Raw genomic sequence first — 20,947 nt, forward strand, 5'->3', positions numbered from 1 at the left:
GGAGAGGGAGGGAGAGAAAGAGCACAGAGGGAGAGGGAGGGAGAGAGAGAGCACAGAGGGAGAGGGAGGGAGAGAGAGAGCACAGAGGGAGAGGGAGGGAGAGAGAGAGCACAGAGGGAGAGGGAGGGAGAGAGAGAGCACAGAGGGAGAGGGAGGGAGAGAAAGAGCACAGAGGGAGAGGGAGGGAGAGAAAGAGCACAGAGGGAGAGGGAGGGAGGGAGAGAGAGAGCACAGAGGGAGAGGGAGGGAGAGAGAGAGCACAGAGGGAGAGGGAGGGAGACAGAGAGCACAGAGGGAGAGGGAGGGAGAGGGAGGGAGAGAGAGAGCACAGAGGGAGAGGGAGGGAGAGAGAGAGCACAGAGGGAGAGGGAGGGAGAGAAAGAGCACAGAGGGAGAGTGAGGGGGAGAGAGAGCACAGAGGGTGAGGGAGGTAGAGGGAGGGAGAGAGAGAGCACAGAGGGAGAGGGAGGGAGAGAGAGAGCACAGAGGGAGAGGGAGGGAGAGAAAGAGCACAGAAGGAGAGAGCACACACAGAGAGAGAGAGATAGAGCACAGAGGGAGAGGGAGGGAGAGAAAGAGCACAGAGGGAGAGGGAGGGAGAGAGAGCACAGAGGGAGAGAGCACACAGAGAGAGAGAGCACAGAGGGAGAGTGAGGGAGAGAGAGAGCACAGAGGGAGAGGGAGGGAGAGAGAGAGCACAGAGGGAGAGGGAGGGAGAGAGAGAGCACAGAAGGAGAGAGCACACACAGAGAGAGAGAGAGAGAGCACAGAGGGAGAGGGAGGGAGAGAGAGAGAGAGAGCACAGAGGGAGAGAGCACACAGAGAGAGAGAGCACAGAGGGAGAGGGAGGGAGAGAGAGAGCACAGAGGGAGAGGGAGGGAGAGAGAGCACAGAGGGAGAGAGCACACAGAGGGAGAGAGCACAGAGGGAGAGGGAGGGAGAGAGAGAGAGCACAGAGGGAGAGAGCACACAGAGAGAGAGCACAGAGGGAGAGGGAGGGAGAGAGAGAGCACAGAGGGAGAGGGAGGGAGAGAGAGAGCACAGAGGGAGAGGGAGGGAGAGAGAGAGAGAGCACAGAGGGAGAGGGAGGGAGAGAGAGAGCACAGAGGGAGAGGGAGGGAGAGAGAGAGCACAGAGGGAGAGGGAGGGAGAGAGCACAGAGGGAGAGAGCCTCCCATGGGGAAAAATAAGGCTCTAGTGCACCAGAGAAATCAACATCATGTAGCCCACCACGTCTCGCCAAATGTTAGACAGAGAATACAAATAAATAATCACCTATTCATTAGAAACTACTTCCTGTAGAAAAATTTACATTCTACCGTATATGTTGGCTTCAGGATGGTTTCTACGTGGTTGAAGGTCAGAACCAAATTGTACGTTTGTGGGCTGGGAACTCTCTGAAGAAGGAAAAGCATGTCTGAATTAATCCTTTTTTTTCAGATTCTATGCTGCTGAAATTTGTATCGCTCTGAATTTCCTGCACGAAAAGGGAATCATCTACCGAGATTTGAAACTGGACAACGTCCTCTTGGATCACGAGGGACACATCAAGCTCACAGACTACGGGATGTGCAAGGTGAGACACTCAGAGCTACTGAACAGTGTACTGTTATAGTACTGCTGAACTGTTACTGCTGAAGGACTTCTCATTCACTATGTAGAAGTGGATCAATACACTAGGTATCGAAGTCTCACACTTTTTCTTATTCTCTCTCCTACCGTCTTCCTCTGTTATCCTCCCTGTATCTCTCCATCTTTAACTCTCTCTCTCCTCCTCCTCCATCTCTTTCCTACCGTCTTCCTCTGTTATCCTCCCTGTATCTCTCCATCTTTAACTCTCTCTCTCCTCCTCCTCCATCTCTTTCCTACCGTCTTCCTCTGTTATCCTCCCTGTATCTCTCCATCTTTAACTCTCTCTCTCCTCTCTCCTCCATCTCTTTCCTACCATCTTCCTCTGTTATCCTCCCTGTATCTCTCCATCTTTAACTCTCTCTCTCCTCTCTCCTCCTCCTCCATCTCTTTCCTATCATCTTCCTCTGTTATCCTCCCTGTATCTCTCCATCTTTAACTCTCTCTCTCCTCTCTCCTCCTCCTTCATCTCTTTCCTACCATCTTCCTCTGTTATCCTCCCTGTATCTCTCCATCTTTAACTCTCTCTCTCCTCTCTCCTCCTCCTCCATCTCTTTCCTATCATCTTCCTCTGTTATCCTCCCTGTATCTCTCCATCTTTAACTCTCTCTCTCCTCCATCTCTTTCCTATCATCTTCCTCTGTTATCCTCCCTGTATCTCCCCATCTTTAACTCTCTCTCTCCTCCTCCTCCATCTCTTTCCTACCGTCTTCCTCTGTTATCCTCCCTGTATCTCTCCATCTTTAACTCTCTCTCTCCTCTCTCCTCCATCTCTTTCCTACCATCTTCCTCTGTTATCCTCCCTGTATCTCTCCATCTTTAACTCTCTCTCTCCTCTCTCCTCCTCCTCCATCTCTTTCCTATCATCTTCCTCTGTTATCCTCCCTGTATCTCTCCATCTTTAACTCTCTCTCTCCTCTCTCCTCCTCCTTCATCTCTTTCCTACCATCTTCCTCTGTATCCTCCCTGTATCTCTCCATCTTTAACTCTCTCTCTCCTCTCTCCTCCTCCTCCATCTCTTTCCTATCATCTTCCTCTGTTATCCTCCCTGTATCTCTCCATCTTTAACTCTCTCTCTCCTCCATCTCTTTCCTATCATCTTCCTCTGTTATCCTCCCTGTATCTCCCCATCTTTAACTCTCTCTCTCCTCCTCCTTCATCTCTTTCCTACCATCTTCCTCTGTTATCCTCCCTGTATCTCTCCATCTTTAACTCTCTCTCTCCTCTCTCCTCCTCCTCCATCTCTTTCCTATCATCTTCCTCTGTTATCCTCCCTGTATCTCTCCATCTTTAACTCTCTCTCTCCTCCATCTCTTTCCTATCATCTTCCTCTGTTATCCTCCCTGTATCTCCCCATCTTTAACTCTCTCTCTCCTCCTCCTCCATCTCTTTCCTACCGTCTTCCTCTGTTATCCTCCCTGTATCTCTCCATCTTTAACTCTCTCTCTCCTCTCTCCTCCATCTCTTTCCTACCATCTTCCTCTGTTATCCTCCCTGTATCTCTCCATCTTTAACTCTCTCTCTCCTCTCTCCTCCTCCTCCATCTCTTTCCTATCATCTTCCTCTGTTATCCTCCCTGTATCTCTCCATCTTTAACTCTCTCTCTCCTCTCTCCTCCTCCTTCATCTCTTTCCTACCATCTTCCTCTGTTATCCTCCCTGTATCTCTCCATCTTTAACTCTCTCTCTCCTCTCTCCTCCTCCTCCATCTCTTTCCTATCATCTTCCTCTGTTATCCTCCCTGTATCTCTCCATCTTTAACTCTCTCTCTCCTCCATCTCTTTCCTATCATCTTCCTCTGTTATCCTCCCTGTATCTCCCCATCTTTAACTCTCTCTCTCCTCTCTCCTTCATCTCTTTCCTATCATCTTCCTCTGTTATCCTCCCTGTATCTCTCCATCTTTAACTCTCTCTCTCCTCCTCCTTCATCTCTTTCCTACCATCTTCCTCTGTTATCCTCCCTGTATCTCTCCATCTTTAACTCTCTCTCTCCTCTCTCCTCCTCCTCCATCTCTTTCCTATCATCTTCCTCTGTTATCCTCCCTGTATCTCTCCATCTTTAACTCTCTCTCTCCTCTCTCCTCCTCCATCTCTTTCCTATCATCTTCCTCTGTTATCCTCCCTGTATCTCTCCATCTTTAACTCTCCTCTCTCCTCCTCCTTCATCTCTTTCCTACCATCTTCCTCTGTTATCCTCCCTGTATCCCTCCATCTTTAACTCTCTCTCTCCTCTCTCCTCCATCTCTTTCCTACCATCTTCCTCTGTTATCCTCCCTGTATCTCTCCATCTTTAACTCTCTCTCTCCTCTCTCCTCCTCCTCCATCTCTTTCCTATCATCTTCCTCTGTTATCCTCCCTGTATCTCTCCATCTTTAACTCTCCTCTCTCCTCCTCCTTCATCTCTTTCCTACCATCTTCCTCTGTTATCCTCCCTGTATCTCTCCATCTTTAACTCTCTCTCTCCTCTCTCCTCCTCCCTCATCTCTTTCCTCTATCAGGAGGGCATCAGACCTGGAGACACCACCAGTACATTCTGTGGAACCCCCAACTACATCGGCCCTGAGATCCTCAGAGGGGAAGACTATGGCGAGTCCCTATTGTCAACAACACATACATGGAGGGAATGGGGAGAACATGAGCTCTGGGAATTTGCCTTTTAGACTGTTAAACTCAAAACAATCCAAATAAAAACGTGAAAGAAATGAACAGATCTCTCTCAGACCATTTCTGTCCTTACTGTAACTGGATCTAACCAAGATGGCTGACGGTTGTCTGTCTTCTCTCTCCAGGGTTCAGTGTTGACTGGTGGGCGTTAGGCGTGCTTATGTTTGAGATGATGGCCGGGAGGTCCCCTTTTGACATCATCACCGACAATCCTGACATGAATACCGAGGAGTACCTCTTCCAAGGTGAGAGAGCCCTCTACTACAGTTTGGAGTGGATTCATGACAGCGCTTCTTACCTAGTGTCACACAGTGCTTCACATTGTTAAGTGTGACATCCACCACTACTACTACTAGGCAATATGTATGGTGGTGATGTATGGTGGCCATTTTGCGTCAAAAAACAACACATGCTCTGATCACATTGGCTACTCACTCCTCCATGATTATTCAGGATAGCAGTACTTCACATGTCTTTAAATGTCTTACTATGTATATCTGGAAATGTGTATTTTGGTGCTCCAAACCCCCTCAGAAAGCACACAAACACACCACGCGTCTCTCAATACAGTTCTTATTTATTTATTATGTAGTTTGTGTTCAAAACGATAAAGATTTGCACACAATAAATAAGTATGAGACATTCGGACAGCTAGAGCCATACCACAGGGGAGCCAACTGCTTCTTGTGTGACACATTTGAAGGCTACCAGACGTGTTAAGTCATTTAAATATAATTGATTCAATGGGGATGCCGGTTATTTTATTTGTATGTGTTATACTGTACTACAACCCACCCTATACCCCGCTGGAGCGAACATTCCTCCATACCACCCCCCCCACCCCCAGTCTCTCTCCACCGTACCCACCCATTGCAGCTTGGGCATGAGCACTGAAACCCATGGGCATCTGCCAACCCTTTGGTCTTCCTCACGCCCCCACAGGGCAAGCAGCATGCTCCTGGATACCACCTCGCTAGCGGAAACAGGCCCCTCTATCCGTAGGGGGTGATCAGCCTTATGTCACCACCCTGACCAGTGCCAACCTCACCCTGGCCAACACAGGCACACATGCCAACCCCCAGAACCATAGACTGACACACAGAGTTTAGGGTTGGCATGGTGATATCCAAAGTTCCAGAACAATCAGGTTCTTGCGGTTAGGTTCTAAGCCAGTGAGAGTGTTAGTGTCATGAAACATTTGGTGTCAACCTGGTGGGGGATAGTATTTGGCCAAGCTCTGTCTGTCTGTCTGTCAGGCCCCAGGCCAAAGCTCCCTCCATCCCCAGATAGTGACCCCAGAAATCTGCCATTGTGGCCTTAAGCAAGGCAGGTAACCCCCCACAAACGCTCCCCAGGCACCCAATGTGGCCCCAGAAATCTGCCGTTGTGCCCTTGAGCAAGGAAGGTAACAGCTCCACCGGGCACCCAATGTGGCAGCCCCTCGCACTTCTCCGTGTCAGAGGGGTTGGGTTAATAGCAGAAGTCAAGTTTCGATTAGACAATAAAAATACATGTAAATGTAATCATTTACCCTAACACCCGGGGTGCCAACACCATCACAAATGGCACTTCCCTATCTAGTGCACTAGATATGGACTAGGGTGCCATTTGGTACACAGTCAGAGACTGATCCAGTTATCATTTCATTAGGACTCAGTGTACACAAACAGATCAGAGAGGGCTGAAGAGGAGGATAAACACCTCTCTACTCTTCCATCTGTAATCTGTTCATCAGAGAGCCAGGGTTGTTCAACTGCTTTGCGTCTGCCTTGTCTCCTCCTAGACACGTAATGTTTGTTATGACTGTGAGTTTTTTTTTTTTTTTAGGTCAATCAAGGATTTACTTGACCCCACAGAGAATGCATCTAAACAAATCTCTCCTTTCTCCTGCAGTGTACACTTGTACACTTCCCTTTATGGGTTTAGGGAAGTCCATGTAGGCCAGGCCATTAAATCGTTTTTATATTTGGGGAGGAATGAACATGTGTACAGCTCAGGAGGAAGGAGAGATTATAGGGACGTACCCAGAGTGTCAGTGGCTCCAACTAACCAACGAGGTCAGCTGCTACACAATACCACTAAACTGTTTTCCACTGTGGAAAACAGAACTTGTTGTCCTTCAGTGGTGTGTTGAGCCTGTGTGCCGCGAGTCTCAAGGAAGCAGTCACAGAGCAGAGCACCCTCCTCCTCCCCCTTTCCACCCCCTCGCTTGTACGCAGCAGACACAGGCACCCTTGGGCACCCACGGGCAGGCCAGATGGTGAATCACCAATTGTTTGCCTCACTCCCTCCACAGAATTGTCCTCCCTCTCTCTGTCTCATACATTCTCTCTCTCTCTCTCTCTCTCTCTCTCTCTCTCTCTCTCATACATTCTCACTTCTCACTCTCTCTTTCACATACATTCTCTCTCTCTCTTTGTCTTCTCCACACAGTTATTCTGGAAAAAACTATTCGCATCCCAAGGTCCCTGTCGGTAAAGGCTGCCAGCGTGCTGAAGGGCTTTTTAAACAAGGTGAGAGAAGAACACCGTAGTGTTCACCAAGTGTGTCCAATAAAGCGTGTCCCTCCCCCTCGGTGAAAACAGTATGTGAAGGACCGTGTTCAAGACACCATTAGGACAGCGCCATGACAGACACTCTGTGAAGGCCACATCCATTTGGCTGAGAGACAGAGTGTGTGTGTGTGTATGGATGTTTTCACTAGTGTATATAGAGCCTTCAAGAAAGTATTCACACCCCTTGATTTTTTCCACATTTTGCTGTGTTACAGCTTGAATTACATTTAGATGTTGTGTCTAATCTACACATAATACCCCATAATGTCATTTTGTGTAGATCGTTGACAACAAAATCAAATTAAAACCATTTTAATCCCACTTTGTAACACAATGATGTGTTGGAAAGGCAAGGGGTGTGAATACTTTCTAGAAGGCACTGTGTGTGTGTGTGTGTGTGTGTGTGTGTGTGTGTGTGTGTGTGTGTGTGTGTGTGTGTGTGTGTGTGTGTGTGTGTGTGTGTGTGTGTGTGTGTGTGTGTGTGTGTGTGTGTGTGTGTGTGTGTGTGTGTGTGTGTGTGTGTGTGTGTGTGTGTGCGCGCGCGCGTGTGTGTGTGCGCGTGCGTGTGTGTATTTGTTTCTACGTGTTTGAGTGCATCATCCCTGATATACATGGCTATGATAAGAAACTATAGTGGGGGAGTGAATGGTCTTGGGGCTCTTCACATTTAACCTTTGCTAGTTAGTATTACAATTATTGTACTGATGAAAATACCACATCCCCACTGTTGGGAGTCAGCAGGTGGGTGGTGGTTTGTCCAAATGACATACAGTATGTAGAGGGGCTGATGAAATAGACAGGGGGGGTAGCTAATACCGTGGGAAGACAAAGTATGTGAACCCTTTAAAATGACCTGGATTTCTGCATAAATTGGTCATAAAATTTTATCTGATCTTCATCTAAATCACAACAACAGACAATCACAGTCTGCTCATAACACACAGACAATTATAATTGTTCATGTCTTTATTGAACACACCGTGTAAACATTCACAGTGCAGGGCGGGAAAAGTATGTGAACCCTTGGATTTAATAACTGGTTGACCCTCCTTTGGCAGCAATAACCTCAACCAAACGCTTTCTGTAGTTGCAGATCAGACCTGCACACTGTTCAGGAGGAATTTTGGACCATTCCTCTTTAAAAAACTGTTTCAGTTCAGCAATATTCTTGGGATGTCTGGTGTGAACCGCTCTCTTGAGGTCATGCCACAGTCTCAATCGGGTTGAGGTCAGGACTGACTGGGCCTTCTGTTGAGCTTCAATTTACAGACTGATAGCCTTACATTCTCCTGCAAAATGTCTTGATAAACTTGGGAGTTTATTTTTCCGTCGATGATAGCAAGCTGTCCAGGCCCTGAGGCAGCTCCAAACCATGATGCTCGGTCCACCATACTTTACAGTTGGGATGAGGTTTTGATGTGGGTGTGCTGTGCCTTTTTTTCTCCACACAGAGTGTTGTGTGTTCCTTACAAACAACACAACTTTAGTTTCATCTGTCCACAGAATATTTTGTCAGTAGCGCTGTGGACCATCCAGGTGCTCTTTTGCAAACTTCAGACATGCGCCAATGTTTTTTTTGGACAGCAGAGGCTTCTTCCATGATGTTCTCCCATGAACCCCATTCTTATTTAGTGTTTTACGTATTGTAGACTCATCAACAGAGATGTTAGCATCTTCCAGAGATTTCTGTAAGTCTTAACCTCATTGAGCATTCTGCGCTGTGCTCTTGCAGTCATCTTTGCAGGACGGCCACTCCTAGGGAGAATAGCAACTGTGCTGAAATTTCTCAATTTATAGACAATTTGTCTTACCGTGGACTGACTTTTAGAGATACTTTGTAACCCTTTCCAGCTTCATGCAATGCATCAATTCTTAATCTTAGGTCTCCTGAGATCTCTTTAGTTCGAGGCATGGTTAACTCTAGGCAATACTTCTTGTGAATAGCAAACTCAAAATTTGTGAGTGTTTTTTTTATGGGGCAGGGCAGCTCTAACCAACATCTCCAATCTCATCTCATTGATTAGACTCCAGGTTAGCTGACTCCTGACTACAATTAGCTTTTGGAGAAGTCATTAGCCTAGAGGTTCACATACCTTCTCCAACCTACACTGTGAATGTTTAAATAATGTATTCAATATAGACAAGAAGAATACAATAATTTGTGTGTTATTAGTTTAAGCACACTGTGTTTGTCTCTTGTTGTGGCTTAGATGAAGATCAGATCACATTTTATGTCAAATTTATGCAGAACTCCAGGTAATTTCAAAGGGTTCATTAAATGTTTCTAGCCACTGTAGGTAATATATTCAGCAATGCAGTGGGGGGAGAATTTGAGGTCAATCAAGGATTTACTTGACCCCCACAGAGAATGCGTCCCAATAATATCTAATTTCTCCCGAAGTGTACACTTGTACACTTCCCTTTATGGATTTAACAGGAAATAACTGGTTTAAGGAAGTCCATGTCGGCCAGGCCTCCACCAATCCCATGAAACGGTTTTTATATGTGGCATATGACAGGTAGAGGAGTAGTGTAAGGGTTTGTTTGAGGGAAATACATACTGAATTTAGTGTTTCATTTCAATAAATGTTACATCTCTACATTATACCAAGATCACATTGCTGTAAATTGCTGTAACTGGTGCGATAAGCCAACACCGTGCTTCTTTCTGCCTGTGCACTGCTTGCTCTTTGGGGTTTTAGGCTGGGTATCTATTAACCGCTTTGTGACAATTGCTGCTGTTAAAACCAGTTTATATTTCATTGAGCACACAAACTCTTGATTCTACTAATTTCTCTCCATCTAACAGGACCCCAAAGAGCGTCTGGGTTGCCAGGTCCAAACGGGCTTCGCTGACATCAAGTCGCACACGTTTTTCCGCAGTATAGACTGGGACCAGGTAAGCCTCCAATCATATCCACTTAACCAGCGTAGAAGAGGAAATGTGAATAAACCCATCTTGGTCGGTCAGTATCACCTGTGGGAACCCATCTTGGTCGGTCAGTATCACCTGTGGGAACCCATCTTGGTCGGTCAGTATCACCTGTGGGAACCAATCTTGGTCGGTCAGTATCACCTGTGGGAACCCAACTTGGTCGGTCAGTATCACCTGTGGGAACCCATCTTGGTCGGTCAGTATCATCTGTGGGAACCCATCTTGGTCGGTCAGTATCACCTGTGGGAACCCAACTTGGTCGGTCAGTATCACCTGTGGGAACCCATCTTGGTCGGTCAGTATCATCTGTGGGAACCCATCTTGGTCGGTCAGTATCACCTGGGGGAACCCAACTTGGTCGGTCAGTATCACCCATGGGAACCCATCTTGATTGGTCAGACACTCAGTATCACCCGTGGGAACCCATCTTGGTTGGTCAGACACTCAGTATCACCTGTGGGAACCCATCTTTATTGGTTAGACACTCAGTATCACCCGTGGGAACCCATCTTGATTGGTTAGACACTCAGTATCACCTGTGGGAACCCATCTTGATTGGTCAGACACTCAGTATCACCCAAGGGAACCCATCTTGATTGGTCAGACACTCAGTATCACCCGTGGGAACCCATCTTGATTGGTCAGACACTCAGTATCACCCATGGGAACCCATCTGGATTGGTCAGACACTCAGTATCACCCGTGGGAACCCATCTTGATTTGTTAGACACTCAGTATCACCCGTGGGAATCCATCTTGATTGGTCAGACACTCAGTATCACCCGTGGGAACCCATCTTGATTGGTCAGACACTCAGTTTCACCCATGGGAACCCATCTTGATTGGTCAGACACTCAGTATCACCCGTGGGAACCCATCTTGGTTGGTCAGACACTCAGTATCACCCGTGGGAACCCATCTTGATTGGTCAGACACTCAGTATCACCCGTGGGAACCCATCTTGGTTGGTCAGACACTCAGTATCACCCGTGGGAACCCATCTTGGTTGGTCAGACACTCAGTATCACCCGTGCGAACCCATCTTGGTTGGTCAGACACTCAGTATCACCCGTGGGAACCCATCTTGATTGGTCAGACACTCAGTATCACCCGTGGGAACCCATCTTTATTGGTTAGACACTCAGTATCACCCGTGGGAACCCATCTTTATTGGTTAGACACTCAGTATCACCCGTGGGAACCCATCTTGATTGGTCAGACACTCAGTATCACCCGTGGGAACCCATCTTTATTGGTTAGACACTCAGTATCACCCGTGGGAACCCATCTTTATTGGTTAGACACTCAGTATCACCCGTGGGAACCCATCTTGGTTGGTCAGACGGTCCGCATGTTACTTTGATTCCCATTATGTCTATTTTGCATTACGTCATGCTGCAATGATGCTAGAATGATGCTGGAATTGATGGGTACACTATCCTTTACAGCAGCAATATCTCATGAAAATGGTACCAAACATACTCCACATCTGGGCCTAACTAGGGTTCACCTCATAATAATTATATCATTTCAAATACTAAGCGCTGGAGTACAGAGGCTCCCCCCCAAAACAAAGAAAATAATGTCACTGTCCAAATAGTTGCTCATACACAGTGACCTGGACAGGATTCAGTGTTTCAGCACATTATTTGTTTCTAGTCAGTCTATCCTGTATATTCAACACAAACGACAGGAAATGCCTTGTTCACAGCCGTGCCTCCTTTTCTGTGACATGCTTTTATCAGTTCTCAATAGAATGTGTTAGTCAACAGCATCTCATGAGGTCATGTTTAAGACTGTAACAATTGTTTAAAAAGAACAACAACGTAATAATACCTCTCTCAGGAAAAGCAGTAGAACTAGATTTATAGCCAACTGGTCTCTGTTACGATCATGTTTAGATGAGACCAAGACATCATGGGAAAGATGTTATCTCCTGGTTGTTAGCTGGTCAGATTACAACCAGATAAAGACGTATTTTTCAAGTTTCTAAAAAAACGTTGACGAAACGTGTTTATACAAACAGTAAAAACAACCTGACCAAGCATATAAAATAAGTCATAATGGCATCCCTGTAACATGTATTGTCCGCTGGTTTAGTCACTTCTACCGACTGACTATTACCAGCCATTGAAAGAATATTCTAAGGTCAATACACAACGTAGAGGACTAAAGGTCAAGAGGGAATTAACAATCAATGGAAATAGTTGTTTTTCAGTTCAACATATGTTTCGAATCTGTATAGGGGTTCCAGTCTGGGACTCATAGTTACATGTGGGAAGTTCTCATTGGTCAAATTGTCTATACATTGATCCTGAAACGGAATACTTGGTATTTGGCCATTGGCCCAATTTTAATGCAAGAAATTTTAATTGGTCAACTACAGGCTAGGCTTTGTTCAGTGGAGAAAACACTGAGGACAGGGGAGAATAAACATCTCAAGACATCAGTCAGGAAGTTAAAGCTTGGTTGCAAATGGCTCTTCCAAATGGACAATGACCCCAAGCATACTTCCAAAGTTGTGGCAAAATGGCTTAAGGACAACAAAGTCAAGGTATTGGAGTGGCCATCACAAAGCCCTGACCTCAATCCCATAGAAAATGTGTGGACAGACCTGAAAAAGCGTGTGTGAGCAAGGAGGCCTACGAACCTGACTCAGTTACACCAGCTCTGTCATTCACCCAAACTTATTGTGGGAAGCTTGTGGAAAGCTACCCGAAACGTTTGACCCAAGTTAAACAATTTAAAGGCAATGCTACCAAATATTAATTGAATGTAAGTAAACTTCTGACCCACTGGGAATGTGACTGTCACCCTGACCATAGTTTGCTTTGTATGTTCTATGTTTTGGTTGGTCAGGGTGTGATCTGAGTGGGCATCTTTGTTGGATGTCTTGTTTGTCTGTTTCTGTGTTTGGCCTGATATGGTTCTCAATCAGAGGCAGGTGTTAGTCATTGTCTCTGATTGGGAGCCATATTTAGGTAGCCTGTTTTGTGTTGGGTTTTGTGGGTGATTGTTCCTGTCTCAGTGTTTGTTTGCACCAGATAAGGCTGTTTAGGTTTTCACGTTACGTTTATTGTTTTTGTATTGTTCGGTATTATCTTTATTAAAGATGTATCAAGATAACCACGCTGCGTTTTGGTCCGCCTCTCCTTCGACACAAGAAAACCGTTACAGTGATTAAAGAAATAAATGGTGAAATAAATCATTCTCTCTATTATTCTGACATGTCACATTCTTAAAATAAAGTGGTGATCCTAACTGACCTAAGACAGGGAATTTTTACTCTGATTAAATGTCAGGAATTGTGAAAAACTGAGTTTAAATGTATTTGGCTAAGGTGTATGTAAACTTCCGACTTCAACTGTAAGTCGCTAGATGTTAAGATGAATCTTCTTGTTTCAATCCCCTGATGGATCAATATCCCTGTTGCCAAAATAGTTTTGTGTGTTTTTTTGGGGGGGGGAGGGGGGGGGGGGGGTGATGTATGATGGTAGGAAACATCAGGATCACACCCAACCCTAGTTTACAGACTTTTTGGGCCTAAAATACTGAAGAACTCTCCAAATCACATTAAGCTAAATAGCGTAAGAGATGACCGGTAATCAAAGCCAACGCCTCAGTCTTTGTCCTAATGTTTTCCTTTTGGGGAAATTGCAGAGGGAGTCTCACCATAAAACAAAAACTATTTCTCAGTAATGAACCTTGACATGACATCAGTAATGAACCTTGACATGACATCAGTAATGAACCTTGACATGACATCAGTAATGAACCTTGACATGACATCAGTAATGAACCTTGACATGACATCAGTAATGAACCTTGACATGACATCAGTAATGAACCTTGACATGACATCACAAATGAACCTTGACATGACATCAGTAATGAACCTTGACATGACATCAGTAATGAACCTTGACATGACATCAGTAATGAACCTTGACATGACATCAGTAATGAGCCATGACATGACATCAGTAATGAACCTTGACATGACATCAGTAATGAACCTTGACATGACATCAGTAATGAACCTTGACATGACATCAGTAATGAACCTTGACATGACATCAGTAATGAACCTTGACATGACATCAGTAATGAACCTTGACATGACATCAGTAATGAACCTTGACATGACATCAGTAATGAACCTTGACATGACATCAGTAATGAACCTTGACATGACATCAGTAATGAACCTTGACATGACATCAGTAATGAACCTTGACATGACATCAGTAATGAACCATGACATGACATCAGTAATGAGCCATGACATGACATCAGTAATGAACCTTGACATGACATCAGTAATGAACCTTGACATGACATCAGTAATGAACCTTGACATGACATCAGTAATGAACCTTGACATGACATCAGTAATGAGCCATGACATGACATCAGTAATGAACCTTGACATGACATCAGTAATGAACCTTGACATGACATCAGTAATGAACCTTGACATGACATCAGTAATGAACCTTGACATGACATCAGTAATGAACCTTGACATGACATCAGTAATGAACCTTGTCATGACATCAGTAATGAACCTTGACATGACATCAGTAATGAACCTTGACATGACATCAGTAATGAACCTTGACATGACATCAGTAATGAGCCACGACAAAGGGAAAGCTTGGGAAATTTGACCACTTTGATATTTTCACCAACCCCTGTGAAACCTCCATGGTAAAAAGCTTGTTGAATCTGTGACTGCATACTGCGGTGTGCCTCAGTGGCTGGTGGGAGTTGAAGGTGTGGAATTCGTACACACTGCAAGAAACACAGCTGTCTCGGGCCCTGACAGAACTCCCGGGCTCGGCACAGCTCTGACTGCTGTTGTTTAACTATATTAATATGAATCACAACACAGGCTCCTAAGGGACTGCCGGCTTTCCCTCTGAAGCGGTGACACCTTTGAATATCATTACCTCATGCTCTTTTAAACAACACCTTCCTGCCAGAGAGCGAGACCGCTGTCAACTTGATGCTTTTTCTTCAGTTGAGGCGTCAGTCATAATAGTGTCTTTAGCGTTTGCCGTCACATGTTGCCATCTAGAAACAAGATTGCAGACTGTTCCAGAGTGTAGTACCAGAGAGTGGTTCAGAATGCAGACTGTTCTAAAGTGTAGTACCAGAGAGTGTTTCAGAATGCAGACTGTTCTAGAGTGTAGCACCAGGGAGAGGGGTTCAGAATGCAGATTGTTCCTGAGTGTAGCACCAGGGAGAGGGGTTCAGAATGCAGATAGTTCCTGAGTGTAGTACCAGAGAGTGGTTCAGAATGCAGACTGTTCTAGAGTGTAGTACCAGAGAGTGTTTCAGAATGCAGACTGTTCTAGAGTGTAGCACCAGGGAGAGTGGTTCAGAATGCAGACTGTTCTAGGGTGTAGTACCAGAGAGTGGTTCAGAATGCAGATTGTTCTAGAGTGTAGTACCAGAGAGTGGTTCAGAATGCAGACTGTTCTAAAGTATAGTACCAGAGAGTGGTTCAGAATGCAGACTGTTCCTGAGTGTAGTACCAGAGAGTGGTTCAGAATGCAGACTGTGCTAGAGTATAGCACCAGGGAGAGTGGTTCAGAATGCAGACTGTTCTAGGGTGTAGTACCAGAGAGTGGTTCAGAATGCAGACTGTTCTAAAGTGTAGTACCAGAGAGTGGTTCAGAATGCAGACTGTTCCTGAGTGTAGTACCAGGGAGAGTGGTTCAGAATGCAGACTGTTCTAGGGTGTAGTACCAGAGAGTGGTTCAGAATGCAGATTGTTCTAGAGTGTAGTACCAGAGAGTGGTTCAGAATGCAGACTGTTATAAAGTGTAGTACCAGAGAGTGGTTCAGAATGCAGACTGTTCCTGAGTGTAGTACCAGAGAGTGGTTCAGAATGCAGACTGTTCTAGAGTATAGCACCAGGGAGAGTGGTTCAGAATACAGACTGTTCTAGAGTGTAGTACCAGGGAGAGTGGTTCAGAATGCAGACTGTTCTAGAGTGTAGTACCAGAGAGTGGTTCAGAATGCAGACTGTTCTAGAGTGTAACACCAGGGAGAGTGGTTCAGAATGCAGACTGTTCTAGAGTGTAGTACCAGAGAGTGGTTCAGAATGCAGACTGTTCTAGAGTGTAGTACCAGGGAGAGTGGTTCAGAATGCAGATTGTTCTAGAGTGTAGTACCAGAGAGTGGTTCAGAATGCAGACTGTTCTAAAGTGTAGTACCCGAGAGTGGTTCAGAATGCAGACTGTTCCTGAGTGTAGTACCAGAGAGTGGTTCAGAATGCAGACTGTTCTAGAGTGTAGTACCAGGGAGAGTGGTTCAGAATGCAGACTGTTCTAGAGTGTAGTACCAGAAAGTGGTTCAGAATGCAGACTGTTCTAGAGTGTACCACCAGGGAGAGTGGTTTAGAATGCAGACTGTTCTAGAGTGTAGCACCAGAGAGTGGTTCAGAATGCAGACTGTTCTAGAGTGTAGCACCAGAGAGTGGTTCAGAATGCAGACATAAAGATATACATGCTATACCTACTAGCACTACCCATCTCTGGTCTTACAGTTCAGTACCCGGTCTTTTAAAGCCCCCTTTGCCCCATGCTGTTGATTACTAATTAGTCCTGCCACATCAGCATCTGCGTTTCCACCATCATCCTGGCTGCCGTGGCGATGAACCACATCATCATCTCCTTGTCCCTCTGGAGTCCTCCCTGCCTATGTATCACACACATGCACACTCTCTATTTGTCTTTCTCTTTCTCTCTCCGTCTCTCTCTCTCTCTGTCTCTCTCTCTCTCTCTGCATGCTGGGAGTGTTTGGTGCATGCTGGGAATTGTTTGAGTGAAGGAGTGCGTGTGTTGTGGAGAGTTAGATATTCACAACTTTCTTTCGGTTTGCTATTTCTTGGAGGCTTTTTCTGATTTTCTTCTGTGCATGATTAAGGTTATTATTTTTGTTGTGGTAGAATTAAGTATTTTGTTTTTCGTATCGAAATTACCCTGATTTTGGCGGGGATGGCAGCCCGAATGGGGATGCCGTCCATGTCACTTCGGCACGGCTTTAGGTGTGTTACGGAAGCTACTGTCACAGTGGAGGAGTTTCTGGTCGCCGTAGGAGAGAAGGTAGGCTATGAGAATGTTGCTTATGCATCCCGGATGAATAAAGCTGTGGTGGTATTTCTTAAAGAAGAGTGTCTTGTTGATCGGATGGTTGAGCATGGTGTACTTCTTAAAGAAGAGCGTCTTGTTGATCGGATGGTTGAGCATGGTGTACTTCTTAAAGAAGAGCGCCTTGTAGATCGTATGGTTGAGCATGGTGTACTTCTTAAAGAAGAGCGCCTTGTAGATCGTATGGTTGAGCATGGTGTACTTCTTAAAGAAGAGCGCCTTGTAGATCGTATGGTTGAGCATGGCGTACTTCTTAAAGAAGAGTGTCTTGTTGATCGTATGGTTGAGCATGGCGTACTTATTAAAGAAGAGTGTCTTGTAGATCGTATGGTTGAGCATGGTGTAGTTCTTAAAGAAGAGCACCTTGTAGATCGTATGGTTGAGCATGGCGTACTTCTTAAAGAAGAGTGTCTTGTTGATCGTATGGTTGAGCATGGCGTACTTCTTAAAGAAGAGTGTCTGGTTGATCGGATGGTTGAGCATGGCCTACTTCTTAAAGAAGAGTGTCTTGTAGATCGTATGGTTGAGCATGGTGTTATTGCGCTTTGGGAAGTTCGCCAGTTCAATTAAGGTTGTCCCGTTGGGTTGCAAACACCCGGTGTTATAACAGGTAATGTAATTTCGGCGACAGGTGTTTATGTTTTTGGACTCACCGGAGCAGACTTTAGAGTTATCGTTTAAAATCAAGTATGACAATAGAATGTATATGGCTTATGCTAGTACGGGTAGTCAACGGTGTTTTGAGTGTGGGGATGTTGGTCATAAGCGACATGCTTGCCTGAAAAGGGAGAAGGCCGAGGGAGGGGCGCAGGTGGTCCTCGTAACGCCTGGGCCCACTGATGTAGGGAGAGGTGGACCGACAGCGGTAGAGCAGCCACAAGCACCTGTTGCTGAGGAACAAGTTATCCGTGTTGAGGGCACGGAGTTGCAACTTGGAAATGTTATGCTACAGAAAAGTATTGTTGTAGAAGGTAAGGATGTATCTGAAGAGCCAGTTCCTCAGACTGGTGAGCAAGTGCCCAGTACAAGTGCTGGGTTAAAGGAGGGGGTTCATGTGGAGCTAGGCTCCCAGGTAGTGGAGGAGGTGCCCAGTACGAATGCTGGGGTAAAGGAGGGGGTTCATGTGGAGCTAGGCTCCCAGGTAGTGGAGGAGATGCCCACTATGAGTAACGGGGTACAGGAGGGGGTTCATGTGGAGCTAGGCTCCCAGGGAGTGGAGGAGATGCCCAGTACGAGTGCTGGGGTTCATGTGGAGCTAGGCTCCCAGGTAGTGGAGGAGATGCCCACTACGAGTAATGAGGTACAGGAGGGTTTTCATGTGGAGCTAGGCTCCCAGGTAGTGGAGGAGATGCCCACTACGAGTGCTGGGGTTCATGTGGAGCTTGGCTCCCAGTTAGTGGAGGAGATGCCCACTATGAGTAATGATGTTCAGGTGGGGCTAGTGTCCCAGGTAGGGGAGGAGATGCCTGGTACGAGTGATGAGGTGCAAGTGGGGAGTGTTGAAAGGGATGTGTTAGAGGGGAGTCAGTTGTCTGTGGTCTCAGCTGAGGATCAGGAGAAGGATATGACAGCAGCTGGTGAGGACTCAGTTTATGATCTAGAGGAGGTAAATGAGTTTCTGGATTAGACTTTTGGGAAATCTGTCAAATTGGCTTAATGTAGTTTTCTTACAGGAGACATATAGTGATGAGGAAAATGAGGTTGACTTCTACAGGAGACACATAGTGATGAGGAAAATGAGGTTGACTGGGGTATGTGGTGGGAGGGGCAGCGTGTACTCAGTCATGGTACTAAGGTGTGACTGTGGTATCTACAACAGAGATTGTCAAGGGTCGGGTTTTATTGGTCAAGGTGGATGTTATGTTTAAAAAAATATATATATATATATGTTTATGCTCCTAATGAGGGTATAGAGCGTATTGCTGTATTTGATCAAATAAAGGAAACCTTAAGACAGTGTGATCAAGAGGGGTGTATGGTTTTAGGGGGAGACTGGAACTGTACAGTGGATTTTACTGTTGATCTGAAGAACTTCACCTGCGGTCAGCCACTTGCCTGTCTGGCCTATTAACTGAGTTTGAGCTTTCTGATGTGTGGAGAGTAAGGAATGCAAAAGTTAGGCAGTACACATGGCTAAAAGTTCATGAAGGTCGTGTCAGTGCAGCAAGGTTAGACAGGTTGTATGTATCTGAGCAAAACTGTAGTAGGGTTGGAAGGTGTGCCATTACTCCTGTGGGTTTCTTTGATCGTCATATTGTTACTGTTGATATTCACTTGTCCTGTCCACGAAGGTCATCACCTTACTGGTATTTTAATGTTAAATTGTTACATGATGTCATGTTTTGTGAAAGGTTTTTGTTGTTTTGAGAAAAAGGGAGGGTTTTAAAAGGGAATTTTGAGTCATTGAGACAATCGTGGGAGGTTAGGAAGGCCCAAATACGAGTATTTTGTCAACAGTATACTGCTCTGTCTCAAACTGAAGTTAAAGAGACTATTAAGGCCCTTGAACAGTACATCAACTCTATTGAATTGAAGCTGCTCACTCAGAACGACCCTGGACTAGTCATGAACTTACAGGACAAGAGACATGAACTGAGGTCGTTTCTGCATGAAAGAGTGAAGGGTGCCTTGATTAGGTCTCGTTTCGCTTCCCTCAAGGATATGGATGCTCCTAGCGCTTAAAAAAAAACGTAGGACAGTCGACATTTCAACATAAACAGATGGTCTGCCTTCGTCTCCCTGATGGGAAGGTGACCACGGATGACATTGAAATGCGTCAACATGCCGTGGATTTCTACTCGGCCCTCTATAAGGCGGAGGATTGTGACTCTCTGTGTACTGAACAGTTGTTACACGGTCTTCCTCAATTGGGACCTGAGCAGAGAGTCGCATTGGACTCTGACATTACACTGCAGGAGCTGTCCACAGCAGTTGTGCAGCTCTCAACAGGCCGAGCCCCTGTTAAGCACTTTTGGGGGTCTATTGGGGAGGATTTTTATGAAGCGGTGTGTGAATCTTTTCATGAGGGTTCTCTTCCTGTATCCTGTCAACGTGCGATGCTTTCACTGTTGCCAAAAAGGGGGATTTGGCTCTCATAAAAAATTGGAGACCTGTTGCTTTGCTGTGCATTTTGCTGTGAGAAAATGTCTCTAAAACAGGTTGAAAGAGAATCTGGGATTGTTGATCCACAAGGACCAGTCCTACTGTGTACCTGATCGCTCTATTGTTGACAACTTGTTTCTGATGAGAGATGTTTTAGACATTTGTAAACTGTCTGACATAAATGTGGGTTTACTTTCTTTGGATCAGGAGAAGGCTTTTGATCGTGCGGACCACCAGTAGTTGTTTAAAACAATGAAAGCCTTTGGGTTTGGGGATGTTTTTTTGTCTTGGATGAATTTACTGTATGCTGGGGCCTCGTCTATGGTGAAGGTGGGTGGTGGTTTGAGTTGCTCCATCCCTGTCCAAAGGGGCATCAGGCAGGGATGCCCAATTTCAGGGCAGTTATATAGTCTGGCGATTGAAGCAATGCTTTGTTTTTTAAGAGCGAAGCTTACTGGTTTCTCTGTGCCAGGTGTAATGAAGGATCCCACGATAGCACTGTCTGCGTATGCAGATGACGTGATAGTTTTTATTACAGGGGGTGAGGATGTTAATGTTCTCTCAAACGCTTTAAAGGTGTATGAGGGGGCCTCCTCAGCTAGAGTCAATTGGGGAAAGAGTGAAGCACTGTGGGCAGGTCGGCTTCAAACGGGGTCCGCTCCACGGTTACCAGGGGGGCTTCAGTGGGGTCCGCTCCACGGTTACCAGGGGGGCTTCAGTGGGGTCCCCTCCATGGTTACCAGGGGGGCTTCAGTGGGGTCCGCTCCACGGTTACCAGGGGGGCTTCAGTGGGGCAGAGATGGGATGAAGACTTTGGAGGGCTTTTCTAGGCTCCGATGTCTTTCAGAAAAATAACTGGGAGGGTGTAGCGGAGAAAGTGTGTGCCAGACTGTCAAGGTGGAA

General features: G+C 45.8%; 1 protein-coding gene across 2 annotated transcripts in view; it reads left to right on the plus strand.

The window, feature by feature from the left end:
* Positions 1–20,947, plus strand: part of LOC109878875 (protein kinase C zeta type-like) — a 153,409-nt gene that overhangs the window by 108,030 nt on the left and 24,432 nt on the right. For both annotated transcript variants that reach the window (XM_031794727.1, XM_031794726.1), the window contains exons 9-13: positions 1,441–1,576; positions 4,127–4,214; positions 4,418–4,537; positions 6,726–6,805; positions 9,657–9,746. In XM_031794727.1, the coding sequence (XP_031650587.1) occupies positions 1,441–1,576; positions 4,127–4,214; positions 4,418–4,537; positions 6,726–6,805; positions 9,657–9,746 (514 nt within the window). The remainder of the gene's footprint in view (positions 1–1,440; positions 1,577–4,126; positions 4,215–4,417; positions 4,538–6,725; positions 6,806–9,656; positions 9,747–20,947) is intronic.

The sequence above is a fragment of the Oncorhynchus kisutch genome, linkage group LG17 (assembly GCF_002021735.2).
Source record: "Oncorhynchus kisutch isolate 150728-3 linkage group LG17, Okis_V2, whole genome shotgun sequence".
Classification (NCBI taxonomy): domain Eukaryota; kingdom Metazoa; phylum Chordata; class Actinopteri; order Salmoniformes; family Salmonidae; genus Oncorhynchus; species Oncorhynchus kisutch.